Source organism: Clytia hemisphaerica, unplaced genomic scaffold (assembly GCF_902728285.1).
Source record: "Clytia hemisphaerica strain Z4C2 unplaced genomic scaffold, Clytia hemisphaerica genome assembly, whole genome shotgun sequence".
Lineage (NCBI taxonomy): Eukaryota > Metazoa > Cnidaria > Hydrozoa > Leptothecata > Clytiidae > Clytia > Clytia hemisphaerica.
The window spans coordinates 187,493-205,632 of NW_027103519.1; the positions used below are offsets into that span (position 1 = coordinate 187,493).

The 18,140-nt window shown below is 35.5% G+C and overlaps 3 protein-coding genes across 7 annotated transcripts; 1 reads left to right on the forward strand and 2 right to left on the reverse strand.

Annotated features, from left to right (window-relative positions):
- Positions 1-333: 333 nt before the first annotated feature.
- On the reverse strand, positions 334-4,672 carry LOC136799347 (WD repeat-containing protein 74-like). The gene is made up of 7 exons (XM_067056049.1): positions 4,582-4,672; positions 4,359-4,471; positions 2,805-2,987; positions 2,030-2,173; positions 867-1,265; positions 623-676; positions 334-495 (listed from the first exon to the last, which is right to left on the reverse strand). The coding sequence occupies exons 1-7, from the start codon at positions 4,637-4,639 to the stop codon at positions 364-366; spliced, it is 1,083 nt and encodes a 360-aa protein (XP_066912150.1). The 5' UTR covers positions 4,640-4,672; the 3' UTR covers positions 334-363.
- Positions 4,673-5,030: 358 nt separating this feature from the next.
- On the reverse strand, positions 5,031-8,023 carry LOC136799348 (cytochrome c oxidase subunit 5A, mitochondrial-like). Its single transcript, XM_067056051.1, has 2 exons — positions 7,929-8,023; positions 5,031-5,520 (listed from the first exon to the last, which is right to left on the reverse strand). Exon 2 carries the CDS (start codon positions 5,508-5,510, stop codon positions 5,097-5,099), a length of 414 nt encoding a protein of 137 aa, XP_066912152.1. The 5' UTR covers positions 5,511-5,520; positions 7,929-8,023; the 3' UTR covers positions 5,031-5,096.
- An 872-nt stretch (positions 8,024-8,895) lies between these two features.
- LOC136799349 (protein C3orf33 homolog) lies at positions 8,896-17,254 on the forward strand. Of its 5 annotated transcripts, none has more exons than XM_067056056.1 (6): positions 8,896-10,603; positions 12,909-12,968; positions 13,101-13,245; positions 14,156-14,304; positions 14,943-15,183; positions 16,392-16,485. In XM_067056056.1, exons 2-5 carry the CDS (start codon positions 12,912-12,914, stop codon positions 15,177-15,179), a joined length of 588 nt encoding a protein of 195 aa, XP_066912157.1. In that variant the 5' UTR covers positions 8,896-10,603; positions 12,909-12,911; the 3' UTR covers positions 15,180-15,183; positions 16,392-16,485. The 5 variants fall into 5 exon arrangements, with proteins under 5 accessions (XP_066912157.1, XP_066912156.1, XP_066912153.1 ...); XM_067056055.1 differs by having other exon boundaries at positions 8,896-10,599; XM_067056052.1 differs by lacking the exon at positions 8,896-10,603 and adding an exon at positions 11,786-12,623 and having other exon boundaries at positions 16,392-17,254.
- The last annotated feature ends 886 nt before the right edge of the window (positions 17,255-18,140 follow it).

Genomic DNA, 18,140 nt, shown 5'->3' on the forward strand with positions numbered 1-18,140 from the left:
ATGAAAAGTTGTACTTTACGAGAATGGTTCAAGCAATTCACTTCATATTCCGATCAAACAATATTTTGAAAAATCAAAATCTTTGATCGATAATAAACCACTGTCAAGAAAACTAGATTTATCATTTTCATGAGAATTCTCTGCGCAGAACTAAAGATTTCTTTTTAAAAGTAGAATAGCTTGGGAACTTATGCTTAAAATAAGGGAAAATTAATTTGAAACTATGGCGGAGGAAAGTAATTAAAATATTCTTTTGTGACCAAATTACCAATCACCACCGCTATTTAAAGGTATCAAGTTTCATAAAAGTGATAGACAAAAGCCAATCAATAATTTTAGTGTAAAAAATGTTTCCCTTTAAAATTATTTCTTTTTCTTTTTCTTAGGTTTTTCACTTTTGCTTTCATCGTTAACTGTTTCCATGTTTTGCCAAACGTCCGCTTCCTCTCCATCTTCGGTCGCGCGTTCACGTTTTTCTCCGCTTACTTCCGTCAACTGAAAGATAGGGGAGAGTTTAAAATTTTCCAGAACTCAAAATCTTTAATACTGTTTTGCATTGTATAAAAAATATCCAACGAATGTTCAGTTTTTAAATTCTCCATGTTCAATAGTTAAGACTCACCTGAAGTTCAGTGTCGGGCATCAAAATGAAATTGAGATTGGACTTCATATAAATCTAGAGAAAGAAATATTAAAAGATATCTTTCTTCACAACAGAAAGTAAAAAAGTACACTACTCAGAGTTTCGTGCTACTCCACTTATCAAATGTACAAATGAAATGGACCTATTTTGAAATTCTCTTCTTTAAAAAAATATATAACATTTTCAGATAAAAAAATTCACTACATTGAAACTGACTTCTCACCTGTTTAACAATCTTCCTGTTAGTATCATATAATTTGAACACGCGATCCAAGCCACAAACACCGATATAAGGTTGCGTTTTATGACAAACGATACTTCGAATGCTGCCTGCATTTCCTTTGAAGGCGCCTAACTGTTTACCGCTCCTGAGGTCCAACTCTGACATGTGACCTGCACTGTTACCAAGGAAGATAGAGTGGTTGTTTGGTTTGAGCGTCAGTGCAGTGATGGGGTGCTCGTGCCAGTCAGTCTCGAAAACAGGACGACGTTTCTCCCTCCGATCATAGACACGAACAACGTGGTTTGCGGAACCTACTGCAACACGGTTGTTGTCTTCGTTGAAAAAGTCGATTGCTGTTATCCATATCGGAACTCGCAGATTCAAAAAGTCGTTCTTTACCTGAAACGATACATAATCATCAAAACACCTTACTCTTAGGTGCCAAATAAACGGTCCCCCCCGCTTGTTAATTTTTCGAAAATTTTCCAACCCCCCCGGACCTTATTAGGACCCCCCCCGTTTATTAATTTTAAAGAATATTTTCAATTGGCTAAAAGAAGTCCCCTTATTTTGCTCCAAAAAGCCTGATTTTAGCCTATATTTACCTTATTTTGGGGTTTTCATAAGTACAATTTCCAACCCCCCCGGCAATTAGGTCCCCCCCCCGTCTATTGAAATTTCAAAATTTTTCCAACCCCCCCGTTTATTCGAACCCCCCCGTTTATTTGGCACCTAAGAGTACAGGAGAAAATTTTGACGGGAATTCAAATTGAAATTCAATCGTTTGGTCAGAGACTATCAAAATAGCGAAAAGCCTGTTTTCAGGCTTGAGTTGAAATAGGACGAATTGGGTCAACTCTACGATTTTTAAGATCAATGATTTTTTTCTGAGTAAATTTTACGTCAACGAAACTAACTTTAATGAAACACACACTGTTTGTTTGGATGATTTGTTTAACAAACTGCAATGTTTTACAAGCTCTATTTCTTTCATAGACATTCAAACCTCACTTTTTGCACGGTCAATATGGCTTCAAATAGAACGATTTTGAGAAAAGAATAAAATAATGTAGATTTGACGGGAATTTTTTATAACTCAAGTCATGCGCAGAGTAGAATGAGAGAAAAACGATATAAAATGATAGACTGAAGAATGATGTTACATTTTTCGCAGTGAAGATAGGTTTATCCAGAGATTTGAGTTGCCATAATTTGAGGTCATTTTCCTGACCACCTGTGGCGATGACATCATTAGTGTTTTTGTTGTGAACCATGACTTTGATGTCGTCTCCAACCGATTTCTCCAGCTGAACAAAGAGAAGAAAATGATTAACGATGTTGTCTTGTTGTAGGAAAAAGAGTTTAGAGATCGACGTTCAACACTGGACCATCGTGTATACCTCTTCCTACAAAACTTTAAAAATACATTTCGGCTATTTTATCTGAAATGAAAGTTAAGTAGCTTATAAATATGCTGTTTCTTTTAAAATTTCGTCGATTAGACCCATCTATAACTGTCCAAGCAGCCGAAAATCTGCCATATTTCCTGGTGACGTCATAAGTTGCTTTTTATTAAGAGGGCTTTTGGTTAGATTACGAGATATTTACGATTTTTAAGATGAACGATTTTTTTCTGAGTAAATTTTACGTCAACGAAACTAACTTTAATGAAAAAATGATTAAAATCACTGGTTTAGTAACAATTTAATTAAAAACTAATTTTTTTGTCAAGATACCACACATTTTTCTGTCTTTTTTGGTATTTTGGAGATGTTTTGGTATATTAATTACCTTGTCGCTTGAATTCACGATGTCTGTTATTTTATTACTGCCTCCCCTCCCCTGATTCTTAGCATTTTATACTTCGTTTGTGGTTTTTAAGTTTTGCAGGGAATTCCCCTTTCGTGTCATAACGACCATGATTGTAGTTCCACTTACATCACACTGGCCATTTTTCCAGCGTTGTAGATTTCCATTCTCCAGACAAGTGACAATACTTCCATCAGGCAAAGCAGCCACACCACGCACTGGTGCCACTTTGTTACACGTCAACGAGGTTCCCATTTCACAGGTTGAAGTATCAAATGTTTTAACTGTGCCATTCTTCAAGCCAAACACAATCTGAAATTCAACAGGTTTAAGTTGGTTGACGAGTCAAAGGACAGGAATTTTTTAATACCTTAAGGGAAGAAATTTTCGCGGGAACAAAATTTCGCGGTTTTCGCGGATTTTGCCTAAAACCGTGAAATTAAGTTCCCACGAAATTTTACAAAATCGGCAATCCGCGAAATTAAATTCCCGCGAAATTTAGTTTATTTCACGCATTCCCCCAAATTCGTACTATTTCAAGCCTTAAAACAGGTTTTTTGTTTAATTAATAACGTTTTTGGTCAAAAATATCTTGCAACCGCGAAATTAAATTCCCGCAAATTTTTTGAAAATTGATGAACCGCAAAATTAAATTCCCGCGAAAAAAATAATTAGACCAACCGCGAAATTAAATTCCCGCAAAAAATTTCTTCCCTTAAGGTAGCTCTTTCTGATATACTTAAGGCCTACAAACTTTCACCATAACTTTCACGAGTTCGAATAATTTCAAAATTTACGAAATTTACTTTTGCGAATTTGAGGAGGGATGTTTTTCACGAGCATAAACTATCCAGCATCGTTCGGTGAAAGTGAGAAATTTCAAACGAAAATTGGCTTCAAAGGGATAACTAGTATTCCTTGAATCTGACAAAAACGATTTCAGTACCTTTAAGAAGCTGTTAAAAAATTAAAAATACGCTTGAACTGACTTGAAATTTCACAGTTTAAACATTTTATAGATTTTCAATTTTTTAAAGAAAATTTCCTGTGCATATAAACTTTCCCGATTTGCCTCATCAAAAATTTTCCAGTATGATTATATTTTACAATTTACATTATTTTCACCAAGTTTTCACGAAAATTTGCAAAAATCGTAAAAGTCTGTACTCCTAGCTTAAGAATTAACCTAAAACAATAACACAAAACCATTTTTTGACCAGCATGGTTATTATATGGTTGGTTTGCCTAAATATGTAGAATAATCTTTTAATGGATAAAAAATATCAATTTGGTAGCAAATTTTGCTGAGAGAAGAAGTATTTAAGCCCAGGCACGACGTAACGGGTACGGCAGGTACGGCGGCCGCCGTACCAGATTTTCACAAAAATACCCGAAGTTTTCCTCTTCATCGGTCAAATTGCTATAAAATCGCTTAAATTTCCTCATTCGCCGTACCAGATATAAAAAGCTTCCGTCGTGCCTGAAGCCGTGCGTGCAAAGCTTAGAAACATAGATTGTCATTTCACAAAAATTCTTTAACTGCTTTAAAAAAATTAATAACTGAGAATAACTTTTAGGCTAAAAGTTAAAAAACTGTAACTTAGTTAAAAAAAATAGAATCACGAGGGTAAGGGTAATCTCCATTTATGCAATTTTTGGAAAAACCTGTAAACTAACACTTACATTAGTCAGTTTTTTATCCTGTTTTTGCCAGCACATTGACGTGATACACTGCGTCTTATCAAGCGATGTGATATCCCCGAAATTCACGAAACTCTCTTTCTTCAGCACAACCCCTAAAATAAAAGATTTGGTTGCTTTCTTCCATTCCAATAATATGTTGACGCTATTATACTGCTAAATACTAAGAAGGAGGATAGGGAGTCTTAAGAAAAGAATACATTACCTTTTAAAAGTCCCAATTCACTGCCGATCCAAAGATCGTATCTTTCTTTATTTGTCATTTTATTTGATTTTTAATCGTATTTTCGCTGGAAACGAAACGAAAAAAAGAACAATATCATGGGTCATCATTATTATACTAAACCTAAAAAAATTGTTAGAACAATTGAATTTTATAAGAACTTATTTTGGCAAATACACACAACTTTTTAATTTACTGAGAACTTATTTTGGCCTTGTCTATATGGTCTAGTGGAGGCTAAAACAGTAAATGTGTTTGTACTTCAGAATGTACAAGTGAAATTAACTTTAAACTCGCCGGACTCCCTATAAGCTTATTATTAACAAGATAAACAAATAAAGATTTTGACTTTGTACCTCATCTGAGCAGATATTGTCTACAAAGACGTCCAAACAATGCATAAATCAGAAAACAACTGTCACCAAAGAGGATAAAATAAGTTCATGGTGTTTAAAATGATTCAAAATTACAACATGTATAATTTACAAAAAGAAAATTTAAATTCCTAATTCCTCAGGTGTGGACAAGCCAAGCTCATCAATGGTTCCACGACATTGCTGGAGAACATAATTGTAGATTTCTTTATCACCACATGCTTTGTCACGGACCATTTCAAAAACACGGACAGACATAGCAAAGTCATCAATTCTTCTACATGCTTTTAAAGCGGAGCTGATAATTTTTGGTTCGGGAACAAGATCATAGCCATATAATTCATTCATTCCTTTACGGACTTCCCAAGAATCAATATCTTCTCTGTTAAAGTAAGCTTCCCATCTTGCATCAAATGCTTCATCAGATTCTTTTGGCTTACTGCTGCTCCATCTGGCGGCAACAACTCCTGATGGTGCTTGAGATTTGAGAGCCCTTGAAGTGGCAATGCCAGCACGAACCAAAGAAGTCCTCAACATCTTGTTAAATCTGATAAGTTAAAAATAAAGTTTTTAATTAAATTAAATATTATGCTAACATAAAAAACCATACTTTATTTATTATAGTTGTTGTAGTTGTTGTTTCCCTCGCATCTATTTGAAAAGTGAAAATCTAATACCTTAATAAGAGATCAATATTTGCGAGAACTTATTTTCACGAGACAAACTCTTTCAGAAATAATTTAATTCTTGCAAGATGATGCTTTTTTGACATTTTTAATTCAATTTCTTACGGGTTTTTGAGATTTCAGGAGACAAACCTGGACAAACTGCGTAAGATTAATTTTTGTGAGTTTTCAAGAAAAAAACTCAAGTATCCAATATTTCAAAACTTATTTACGTAAAAAACAATAACTTTATTGAAATTATTTGGGTTGGTTTTAACTTATTCTTCTGTAGCTTTCTTCTTTGATTTCTTCCTTATTTCAAACTTTATTCCTTCAATACTTTCTTTGTTACTTCCAACTCTATTCCTCTGTAACTTTCTTCTCTAATTCCTCCATTATTTTGAAATTTATTCCTTCGTACCTTATTGGAACTAATTTTTGTGAAACCCAACATGAATATTTATTCTCATGATTGAAATGAAAAGACACGCATTCCATCCGCAATCTTTTATATAACAGTTTCAAAAATATTGGTTAAAAATGGCCTTTATCCCCCATTCAGTGAGGCTGGAACATCAATTTTTGAGGATTACGATTTTACCAGCTTTTTAGCGATTTTTGCCTCGCTAACCCAAATCTCGCAACCTCTTTATCTTAAAGGATGATCGAAATTAGAGTTTTTCAGCGTTCCGAAAAAAATGCAAAGCAGAAATTTTTTCATCTTCACAGGATCAATTGTCAACAACAAAATACATCTTTTGGTCTTTGGGTTTGTTTCTGACGTTTTTTCTTCAAAGAATATCGATCACTTTCCTTTTCCCCTTGAGCGCGCGAGAAAAAATGATTAGCTCGCATTCTCGCGCGGGCGAATAAAGATGAGGCGGCAATCTTGCACTGAGGGTGCTACTTAGTTTCCGCCCTATTTTGCGCCCACCATAGAATGGTCCAAATACGGGGGTATTCCAAATGATAAACGATGTCGTTCTGTAAGTGTTTTATTTTCTGATAGATACAAATAGTATATTGAATACTATTAACTTATTTATTTAAATATTTTTGAGCCCAAATTTAAATATCTGGTTAAATAAAAAACAAATGACAGCAGTTCTGTTTTTCCCTCAAACCCCCGGGAAAAGTTTTTTTGCCGACTTAGCTATTTTACAAATTTCGGAAAAGAACTCCCATAGGAATTCCGATTCATAACCCGATTGGTTCATTTCAGAACGGCTTCAAGAAAGTCATAATGGCAGATAATTTTAAAAGTTTCTCTGAGTAAATGTGTGTAATTTATTGATGTTGATGGCTTGTTGATTCTTTAAAGAAAAAAGATAACAGGTATAGCTTTTTCTAATCCTGGAATATCGAGGTTCCAGCTACACTGCCATTTTCCCTAGGAATAAAGATACTTGTTTTTTCTTGTACCATTCCCAGACGATCTCAATCGAACTGAACCAACGATTGAACCAGTCGAACCAAATAGAACGCAATCGACCGATTGAAATTTGATTGTCGAATGTAATTGAATCTCAATTGAATATTACCGCAATTTTCAGATTCAATTGATATTCGATTGATATTCGATTGTGTTCGATTGAGATTCAATTGCGCGATGCTGGCAGTTGCGTCATGGTTCCCATCTTTTGCTGCGCTAACATTGAAGCGCTTCTTTTTTTGCACGGGAAAATGTGTGGTTTTGAACCGTGATCTGAGGATTCGGCCTGAAGCGAGAAAGGGCGGGATAAGAAAAGCAAGTGTTATCATGAGGGGGAAGGACAAATTGCCGAATTAGGTCACATGACGAATCATATCCTTTCCATACGGTTAAGAAAGTATGACGTTGGTCGAAGTCATCAGGAAGTGGTTGAAATCATTATGAAGTGGTTGTATTCATCTAGATTTATGGTACCCAGAGGTCTGGTCTTTTTCCAGTAGAAAAGTAAATGGCAGAAGAGTAATCTTTGGTGCAGGAGGAAAGGAATCTTATGCACAAAATAAGGAACGGTCGGTAGAAAGGTCGAAACTTTGCTTAGTGGTCAGAGAGGAAAATCCTTTTTCAATCAATGATCCCAACTTTCCTATTCTTCCTCTATATCTCTAAAGAAGGATGTCAATATCGTCAATATATTAGATGAGGGATGATGATGAGTTGAATTTGAATTGAATATATTTTCGCTGTAACGCAGCAGGATGACCCCCTACAAAAGGGAGAGGAGATTGTAAAAAAAGGAATGCATAACTAATATCGAAAACAAATATTTTGATGTTGTTATACAGAAGTTTTAAAGCTTACCTTTCTCAATGATTTTCTGCTTTAAAATGTCAAGGTTTGGCTGGCTTGAAAATTGAAAATGGTGGTTGCGAGGCGAGAGGTAAATGGACACGCTGACAAAAAATTTCGCCGCGCGCGCTCATTAAAATGAAAAATCACTGAGAAAAACACACATCTTTTAATAGGTAAAAGGGATAACCGGTTTCTATCTTCAGTCTGTCCGAAAAGTCATTTTCTTTGTTAGCGGCCTGATTCATAAAGAAACCAGGTGAAAAGTAAGTCCGGGGAGATCGTTATATAGTTGAAATCGAAACCAAAACAAATCCATGCTGTGTGCACGTGCTTTTTCTGGTACTGCCCATAAGATGTATATGGCATGAAAATCCAAAGTTTTACATACCTCTTGTACAGTTTTTAAGAGTGACTATTAATTTAACATCCTCCAAGGATAAGGGTCAACATAAATATACCTTTTGCTAATCAGGATGTCATTTTGAACAAGTAAAAACTCCAGCATTCAGGCATTAACTGTACTTACTTTACTTTTGACGAAGCATCACATCTCAAAATGCTGAGACTTCACCCATATTTGATTAACTTGTCTTTTCCATTCTACTCTGTCATTTGCGATCATGTTTAAGGTGTTTAAGGTCTATTCCAGTGTCCTCTTTAATCTCGTCGTCCTTCCATCTGTCGTCCATCGCTTTGGTGGCCTCCCTGCCTCTCGCCTCAGCCTTGCTTCCTCTTCTTTGTGAAATCATTTTGGAGAGCTCTTTCGCTCTTTCAACAAGGCTGTTGTCATCAATTTGACCATACCACGAAAGTCTGCTGACGCTGTGGTATAGTGGTCATTGATCTTGGTTGCTGCACAGGCAACTGAGATTCGATTCCCACTTGCATTGCAGCAGCTCACTTGGCAAGTGAATGAACTTTCACCTGGGTCAACCCTTAGGTGGCCGCATCTTTTTTGATTAGCTTAGCTTTTTTATTTTGTTGATTCCGCCTCTTGTATCATTTTCAGATGTGTTAAAAAGGTAAATAAATACTTACTTACTTACACCCATGCCATGTGAGGGGAATTGGGTAGTTAGTTCAAGGTGCTGACAGGGCGCTAATTAAAAAGCATCTATAGTTGCGAAAATGGGCCTCAAAGCCTCCTGCAACTCAACCAAATAGAAATAGAAGTCTTTGTTTTTTCACAAAGTTTTGTATGTGTATGGTTTTGTCCAGGACTCTAACCCCAAGCAAATTTTGGAGACAGTTGTTTTCAAATACTAAGTCTGTTGGAGTCTTTCTTAGTGAGTGTCCATGTAGAACAAACGTATGTAGCTATGGGGTAAATAAGGGCATGAAGAAGTTTCGTTTTAAGTTCCATAGCTAAGTTTCTGTTTGACGTTCTTGTATAAATTCCCGAAGGCTGTGTTGTGTGTACATGCTAATGCAAGTCGTTTCTCGATACCTTTGGAAGTTCCCGGAATAACTATGATCCCAGGAAAGTAAATTACTCAACTTTTTCGACCAGCTTGCCATCAATCCAGATTTGTTTTTCATTTTCTGGGGAGAGGATTTTACATTTGTCACCATTAATTTTGAGTCCATATTTTGCACATGCTGATTCCAGTTGGTTGGTAGCAAGTTTAAGAGGAAGAAAAGTTACGGTTATTAGGGTTGTATTGTCTGCATATCTAACATTGTAGCATAATTCGTCATCAAACATAATATTTCTTGAAGATTAAACCACTCAGTAAGCCAATTGTTAATAATAACTGAACAAGTCTTATTGTCGTACATGGTTTTGACGGTGTTGACAATATTGTTTGAGACACCAATTATACGCCGACGACTTAGAACTTGCATTCAAAAGTATTTCAGACTTAGAAAAAGGACTGAAAATCCTTAATGAAACATTTGTTCGTGTTCACCTCCAAATATACGCCAAGAAAACCAAAAAATGATAATAAATCTCAAGTCTCAAAACCAAGATGAGTATCCTCAATCTATCGTCACGCTTAATGATAAAGTTATTGAAAATGTTGAAGTGTTCAGATATCTTGAAGACGACATACACTTCAATCAACCTTCAACAGGAGATGCAGAGATTGACTTAAGAATAGCTGTTGCTCAAAACAAGTACAACCAAATGAGTAAAAAACTGCACAATCGAAAGATCTTCCTGAAAACAAGGGTATATCTCCTAAATACAATGGTGCGCAGTCAGCTGACATATTCCTGTCAAACGCGGAATATCACTCAACAACAACAACAACGAATTCTATCCACCTACAACGAATTCGATCCACCTACATTAATATGCTTTGTAGGATGGTGAGAGGCGGCTTTGAAAGAAGAATTGATGAAAACACTGAGCAAACTTTCCACTTCGTCATGTCAAGTGAAGATGTTTTATGCGTCTGTAAGACTGAAGACATCCTTCAATACGTCAAACGACAGCAACAAAACTATCTTGGCCATATTGCAAGACAAAAGAACACCAGCATCGTCAAAAGACTGCTTTTCAACGACAACGCTAACAAGAAGACCAATCAAAACACTCGAAGATCACGTGCTTGATGGTCGGTCGCAGCAGACGAATTCTACAAGGAGGTCTTAAAGAAAAAGAAAAAGAAGGATATGGTTGGCCTTCGCCCTAACCACTCAATGTTGGCACCTGAGAACACGAGCTAAAGAAGAAGTAAGTAAGTAATGGCAAACAACATCTTCCAGTGTCGAACGCACTTTTAAAATCAATGAAATTGAAGTGTAGATTGACACCACACTCTTTTGCCTTCTATGTAATTTGCCTGACGATAAAAATTGCGTCTACTGTACCAAATTGGGTCTTACTGGTGGAAGTTTCGGTTCTTTCTCTTATTTTTTCAAGGAGGATACGGTTTAACACTTCCTGGTATTGACAGTAATAAAATTGTAAGGTAGTTTTCAGGGTTACTTGTATCGCCTTTCTTGTAGATTGGTGTCACCGTCGTTTTGGAGCATTCTGAAGGGACCTCGTTAGTAGATAGGACTTTATTGAAAAGCTTGTGGAGGACATTGAATGTTTGTCATTGTTCATCGCCTTCTTCTGATGCACCATTGTGTCCGGGGGCCTTTTTAAATTTCATATGCTTGATTGCTTTTACAACATCTTTCTTCTCTATCTAATTGCTCATTATTCAGAGCTGGGATGTCTTATTATTTAAAATGTCCGCCTCTCTTGGGAAGGCTTTGTTCAAGTGTTTTTTGTAATGTTTTTTCCAAATGGTTAGAATTTCAGAATTGTTGACTAGTTTTGTTACCTGTTACATCTTTCAGGGCCATCACAGGTTTTTTTTGGTTTTGCTTCAAGCTCTTTGATATTTTTTAAATAATTCATGAGTATCTTGTTTTCTCGAAAGTTATTTTCAATGAGTATTGTCTTCTTTTCTAGTGCTTTTATTTTCGCTTGTTTCACCGCTTTTTTTACTGCGATATTAAGAATATTGTAATCTGATCGTATTTTGTCATTTGTAGAGTTCGGAAGCATTCTTGTTCGAGCACGTCGTCTCTCCTCACAAAGATTTATTGTTTCTTCATCTAGACCATTGATGGGCTTTCTCAATCGTTTTCCAACTGTTTCTTCAGTATATATGTTCATTCATAATTTTCGTAAACTTGTTGTATTAGGTCTTCCAAGGACATTTCATTAGAGTTATCTATTAGTGCGCTGAAAGCTCCTCTTATTTTTATTTCAAAACTCTTTCTGATATTGTTGTCTTTAAATCTGTTGACGGCGAATCTTTTAGAAACTTTGGCAAATGTTTTCGTTTTTTATGGGAAAGTTTATATTGCATCAATAGTAAGAAGTCGTCCCTATCAATATTAAACGAGTTAAAGACTTTTTTTGACAAAACATTTTTGATTATCTGGAGTGATTAAGGAAATCCAGCTGACTTTGGGTTTGTCCATGTTATTAATCTGTGTAGTGGTTGTTTATATTATAAAAGTCTTAATAAGGGAAAATTCGTTTATTGTACAAAACTGTAGAAGACAGGTACCGTTGTCACTCAGATTACCAACGCAGAAACGACCAACAATGTTGGGCCATACATTATACGATTCAGGGCCAACCTTAGCATTAAATCTTCAAGTATGATTAATTTGCTGTTACGTGGCAAATTGTTGATATGACCTTGGAGTAATTCGTAAAACGCATCTGACGGGTGCATACGTTTGATCTGGTTTGATAAATAAATAAGGGGTCCGTATTTATTTCGATTTGAACCATCATTAGTCTCTGCAATATCAACTTATAGCCTTCGAGATTTTCGGCCAAAGATCGGTGCAAAATTGTTGCTACTTCTTGTCGATGGATCCCTTCTTTTCGTTCCAATTGGATGTTAATAAAATTGCCTATTTCGAAAGATTCTGGCATCTGTTGCGCCCAGTGGGTTTCCGAAATGCCGAGAATATCGATATTTAAACGAGTCATTTCTTTTAGTAAAAGTTTTCTTTTTGCGAAAATCAATTTTTTCTGTGTGTGGCTTATGTATATCAGGAAAAGAAAAGAGATACTTTATGACCATTTTTTATAGTTTTTCATTGCATAAATGCTTTGGAAATCTCTTGTGTACATTTTTATTTCAGTATTGAAAAGCCAAACAAAACTTGTTATTAAAATAAAGTTGTAAAATGATCAATCGTATTAGTGGATTTATTGACAAACATTTGCAGCTCATCAGGGTACAAATATTTTCAATTTTCACGTTTACCTAATTCCTGATGGACCTAGATGGACTTCAATGGTAATTCTATGACTGATATAGGTTAAAATCATACCGAAGTGGGCAATGAATTTAAATAATCTCAATCTAAGTTCTGTTTGAATTACATACTGTTTAGATATTTCATATTTTTCGATTTCTGTTGTTTCTGTACAAGATTGTTTTCAGTCTCGTATTGTATAATCATTTGTACTTTGTAACAGAGAATGTTCTGTATAATGTCTCTATCATATATTCTTTGTAGGGAATGACAGTAGCGACGGGATGCATAGGAATCATACTGATAACTCGAAGGTACCATTTGGTATGTACCAAAATTTTGATTGTTTTACCATTTCATACCTAAAAAGCAGAATGCTTTTCCTATTAATATCATGATCACGTTATTTCCATTGCACTTTTATTTCACCATTATTTGTTTATTCACTTGATTCAGATGAAAAGATACAGACATGTTTCTGAAATACCCAAAGAATTCATCACCAAGAAGGTATTTTTACGCGGAAAGTTGGAGAGAATTGAAGTCTGTGGAACATTATTGATTCAGCACTCCCCTATTCTCTCATTTGGCTTTTCCAAAGGTTTGACAATTTCATTCTTCATAGTGCGGAAAGGGGCCTGACCCCCCCCCTTCTTAAATGATCCCGTCCCTTCTTGGCATCCCCCCAAGGACAAAAATAGCTAACAAATATATGTGAAATCTCTTTAGATAGTAAAAGCGAAATAATACACTTCTTCTTTTTGACTCAGACTACTCTAACAGAAAACTTCCTTTCATTGAGACCAAATTTCATAACAGTGCTTGAAAATAATCTACAATATATATGTAAGCCCCCTTCTTAAACTGTCCCCTTCCCTTTTTCATGAAAATTCCTGACCCCCCCCTTCTTTATTTTTTCGGAAGGTGTCATCTCCCCCCTCCCCTTAAGAAAGGGGGGGGGGATGAAACAAACTATGATTCTTTCGAATTTTCATAGCGTCAGCCTGAGTTTAGGTCCCAGGCAAAAATAAGGGCCCCCTGAAATTTAAGTCCCCCCAAAGATTTATGAATTTTTTGTTAGCCCCCAGGACTTTTGACCCTAGACACTTCCAAAAAATTGATCCAGTAAAAAAGGGTTTTCCAATGTAAATGGAGTTCAGTTGTAAGTTTTTTAAGATAAAATATTTTGCACACTTTTTCAAAAATTTTTCAGATTCATGAGCTTCAATTTGGGTATTTGAAGCCAACTATTAAGCTGAATTATTTTAGCCCCCGCGTTAAGTGATGAGATTTTAGCTCCCCCCAATTACACAGGTCCCCCAAAAAAGTGGTGTACTTCCAGCCCCCTCCTTTTTTGGGGAAAAATGTAGGGTGTAACCCCCCCCCAACTAGCAAGGGGGGATGACGCTATGATTTTGCTATGATATTTTGTAGTATTTTACATTAGGAGAAGTATTCCGAACGAAATTGAAGTTGGATTAACAGTTTTTCTCTTTATTTGGATTGTTTAGGAAGTCCTTCATTGCGTTTTTCGTTAGCTGGTGTTGAACTGCAAAATGGGTGGTACGAACATTTACAGGAGCTCCAACACAAAAATATCCTTTTCCAAATTTTGCAGAAAAATGATAAAGAGCTGAAAGGAGTTTTATTTTATAAAAGAGTAAGTGAATAAATAAAGGTTGTTTAGGGAGACCCTGCCATGTCAAATAAATATTTAATTTCTGCGACTTTTGCTAGAAATTCTTTTTATTTCGATTAAAAAAAACCCAGGGACTAAAATAGCTAAAACCCTTTATCGTTTAGCTCATTTTTTTAAGATTCAATCATTTATTCACAATTTTTGACTTTTAAATCCAGTTGGAATTGTTTAGTCTGGAAAACTGCCTTAGGTTTCTTCTTATTCAATGAAATTATTCGATAGCAGACCCTTTGACCCTTTTTCTCACATTTCGCCAATTGGTGTCCTAAAATATCCTATATTATATTTCGAAAATTGAAAATAAACGGATCTACATGAAGGAAATGCCATGAAGGCTACGTGAGGACATTTGAGTGAAGACTAAAAAAAGCCCCTAAGTATCACAGATGTATTTTATTGTTATGTTTAATACCTTAAGGGAAATAATTATGGTTAACTTTTCGAAATTAAAGTTCTCGCAAAAATTAACTTTATTTGTAATATTGGAAATTTAAAGTTATTCGCTCAAATTCTTTTTCAACAATTCCTGCCCCTCGCTAAAATTAGTTCTTCCCGAGCAAAATGACTAAACTTCAAACTGAAACTTTTTTTGACTTCAGGGTTGGCTATCGAAAGAAATGAATGTGAATGAAGATTTGGTTGGAAGAGGGCTCGCAATAACACGATGTAACATTCCTTCACCACTAAATGTGTTCTTATACCAAGAGTTGATGGAGAGGTTACTCAAAGTCGAACTTCAAGCCGATAAGAAGGGAATCGGGATCTGGAGACGAGAAAGGGAGGAGACTTTCATTAAAAGATTGATTGGTTGGGTGAAAAGAAAGTTGCAAAAATGAGGAGGTAAATGTTCAATTCTTTTGATAATTGTCTTGACGGTGCTTCTTCTTTTGTTTTTCTAATCATGCTCAATGTGATAACAAGAAGTATATTGTTCGACTTGAAGTTGTTTGCTATTTTATATGTGGGAAGTTGAGTTAGGCTACTGCTATCCCCGAAATTCTTTCAAACATCATTTTACGTATATATGTTAGACTTAGTGCTTTAAACCCCTTTCATTTTTCAAAGAAATTTCCTTAGTGTTTTTACACTTTCACAGCTCAACAAAAAAGGATAACTATTTCTAGACATCATTCAGCATGCTTCAATGAATAGCGAGCTTCTGTGAATTGAATGAAGCTTTTCATTCTCTTTCAATAGACGCATCTATTTTTGACTTTGCTTTGCTCATGCGCACTGAAAAATAATTCAAAGGATCAGCTAGAAGTATCTCGTGAGCAACATTATTTGCTTTTTTGCATGCGTGAAAATTTTGCAATTGACTTGTGAGGAGGTTTTCCGAAAGCGTTTAAAAGGACTTTGATGGTGGTGAAAGAAGAACTTTAAATCCTTCTCAAAGAAAACAAACTTCTTAAAGTTTGAAGAGGTCATTTTAATTATTTCAATATTTCCATTGAGCTGTTGTTTTTAGATCTTCTTTTTGTACTAGTTTCACTTTTATTGAGCTCTTTATTGAATAGGTTGATAAGGCTTTTTATGGGAAAATCTTTGCCCTCTTGCTGATCTTTAAAAATCTGTAAGGTTATTGCAATGTTTAATGAAAGAAAAGGATTCTTTTTCACTTTGCTTTGTTTTGTTGTTTCTTCGCGGCGAAAGGATAAAACGGATTTTCCTTTTTCTTTCACTTTTGTTGAGATGATGGGAAAATATCATTTTCATTGCAATTTAATTTTATCACCTTCTTGCTCAACTTTTATTAATTTCAAATAAAGAATTTGTTTAAAAATAATCTTTTCAAAATAAACGGCTCGTGTCAAAAAGACGGGGGTTAACTTTTATCAAATTAAATCGAATCCATTCCGACCGCTGACAAACTACCTCTCAAACAAAAGCTATATCAAAAGAATATTTGAGTTGGAAATTAAATTTTCATCAATTTGAGTCTCGGAAAATTCGTTGGGATCGTGGCAAAATGTCCCCCCTGTATTAGTGTAAAGTTAGTTCCCTGTGAAGTAATGAAATTAGTATCGAACCTTCTTCTTCCTCCCTAGCTCTATAAATATCAAACCAAGATTTGTTGGGTCCATCATTGCGAAAGATTTAAAAGTGAAAGAAGGACGTATTTCATTCCTGTCTGCATCCAGATGCAATTACTGCAAACCAACACCCACTCTCAACAACATCATCAACAACACTTTCCTCAACAACAAATGATGGACAACAATCTCGTCATCAACAGCGAACACCAAATGCTTATCGGTAACGAGTTTTTCCAAAAATATTCTCCCATGGCAACCTACACAAACAATAACATTCAACTACAACCCAGAATGCATCATTTACCGCTTCAACATCAACCCATACATCCGCGACCGCGAAGGCGCCGCTCCAACCACAGCTTAGTTGCCACCATGGATCCTGAAGCGGTCGCGCGTCGAAATGAACGCGAACGGAACCGCGTAAAACAAGTGAACGATGGATTTGATGCTTTGCGTAAGAAAGTTCCCTTTTTGCCCAATAAAAAGAAACTCTCAAAAGTGGACATTCTCCGATGTGCCATGATGTATATTCGTGATTTGAAAGGCGTGGTCGAAGAGTACGACCATAATAACACGCACTATCTTACACATGCTCTCGGTATTAAAACCAGACCAAACGGGAGTTTTAGTAGTTCAAGTAGCTCATCTAGTGACGATTTGATTCTTTTGGAACAGGACTTGGAAGATGATTTACTGGGGCACTGATCCCATATTCATTTGAAAATTAGTTTTTTCTATTTTTGTCGGCTTTAAGCCCAATCTATTTTCACGTTCTGAACGATGTTTAGTTTGTATTAAAAAGAAATTGTAAATATGGAGCTGTATATATATTTTATTTATAGAATTCAAAATAAACAAAGAATACGCAATGAATATTCTTTCGTCCTCACTTCAAAAGGGCACATCTTATTACCAGTTGAACAGATCGATGAATTGTTTTGTGAAAATTCGGTATAGCTTTCTCGTCAAAACCTTTCCTCTTCCTTTAATGCTCATCTTTTCGTTGGCCTGAAAGAGCACAGCACTGAAAATATACTGAAACAGGGATGTAACGTAAAACGATCATCATTGCGAGAAAAAAATACTTTTTCTTCGATCTAGAGCAATATTTCGCATTCTTAATTGAAAAGCCTCGGATCAAATAGTCAGGTAGAATTACGAAAAAGGCTCTCACCATGTGAAATTTGGCACTTAAATTACTTATGCTTCCTGGAGCCCGAAAATAAGCTGCAGTTGAATCGAAAAGTTTTGGACCCTCTTTGTAGGCTTTCGCTCATCCTCTAGCGATAAAAGAAGTTTCTTCTATATATAGGTGTATATATAGAAAGGTCTGCAATTCAGACTTCCCTTTTTGAAACATTTCATGAGTTGTGATTTCGACTCTCAGTTAGATTTATCACTTAGGGAGTATATTTTAGGGAAAAAAATTTAGGCTAATTCGCGAAAAGTAACCTCGCCAAAAATTAATATCAGCTGACTAGCAAAGGATTATCGTGAGAACAAATACTTCGATCTAAGGGCAGAATTTTCCTTAAATTTAAGAAGTTGCAATTTGTGGCACTCTATTTGTCCGTTTTTTTTATGATTCTGTTTACGCTAACTAAAGTACGTCCAACAGTAAAATAAAAATATGGTCCAAGTTACTTTAATGTACTTTAAAAGGGAAGAAATTTTGGCGAATTACCTAAAAATCTCGCCGAATTCGCCAACAATTGTTTCCGCCAAATTAAAATTTATAGGTCATTCGCCAAAATAAACTCT

Bases quoted from the DNA above. Each gene is read 5' to 3' on its own strand.
- LOC136799347 (XM_067056049.1), bottom strand. From the start codon at position 4,639: ATGACAAATAAAGAAAGATACGATCTTTGGATCGGCAGTGAATTGGGA. The intron at 2,174-2,804 runs GTAAGTGGAACT...CTCTTTGTTCAG, and splicing joins GGAAAAATGGCCAGTGTGAT to CTGGAGAAATCGGTTGGAGA. The intron at 1,266-2,029 runs GTAACATCATTC...GTATCGTTTCAG, and splicing joins CTATCTTCACTGCGAAAAAT to GTAAAGAACGACTTTTTGAA.
- LOC136799348 (XM_067056051.1), bottom strand. From the start codon at position 5,510: ATGTTGAGGACTTCTTTGGTTCGTGCTGGCATTGCCACTTCAAGGGCT.
- LOC136799349 (XM_067056052.1), top strand. From the start codon at position 12,573: ATGATCAATCGTATTAGTGGATTTATTGACAAACATTTGCAGCTCATC. The intron at 12,624-12,908 runs GTACAAATATTT...TATTCTTTGTAG, and splicing joins AACATTTGCAGCTCATCAGG to GGAATGACAGTAGCGACGGG. The intron at 14,305-14,942 runs GTAAGTGAATAA...TTTTGACTTCAG, and splicing joins GAGTTTTATTTTATAAAAGA to GGTTGGCTATCGAAAGAAAT.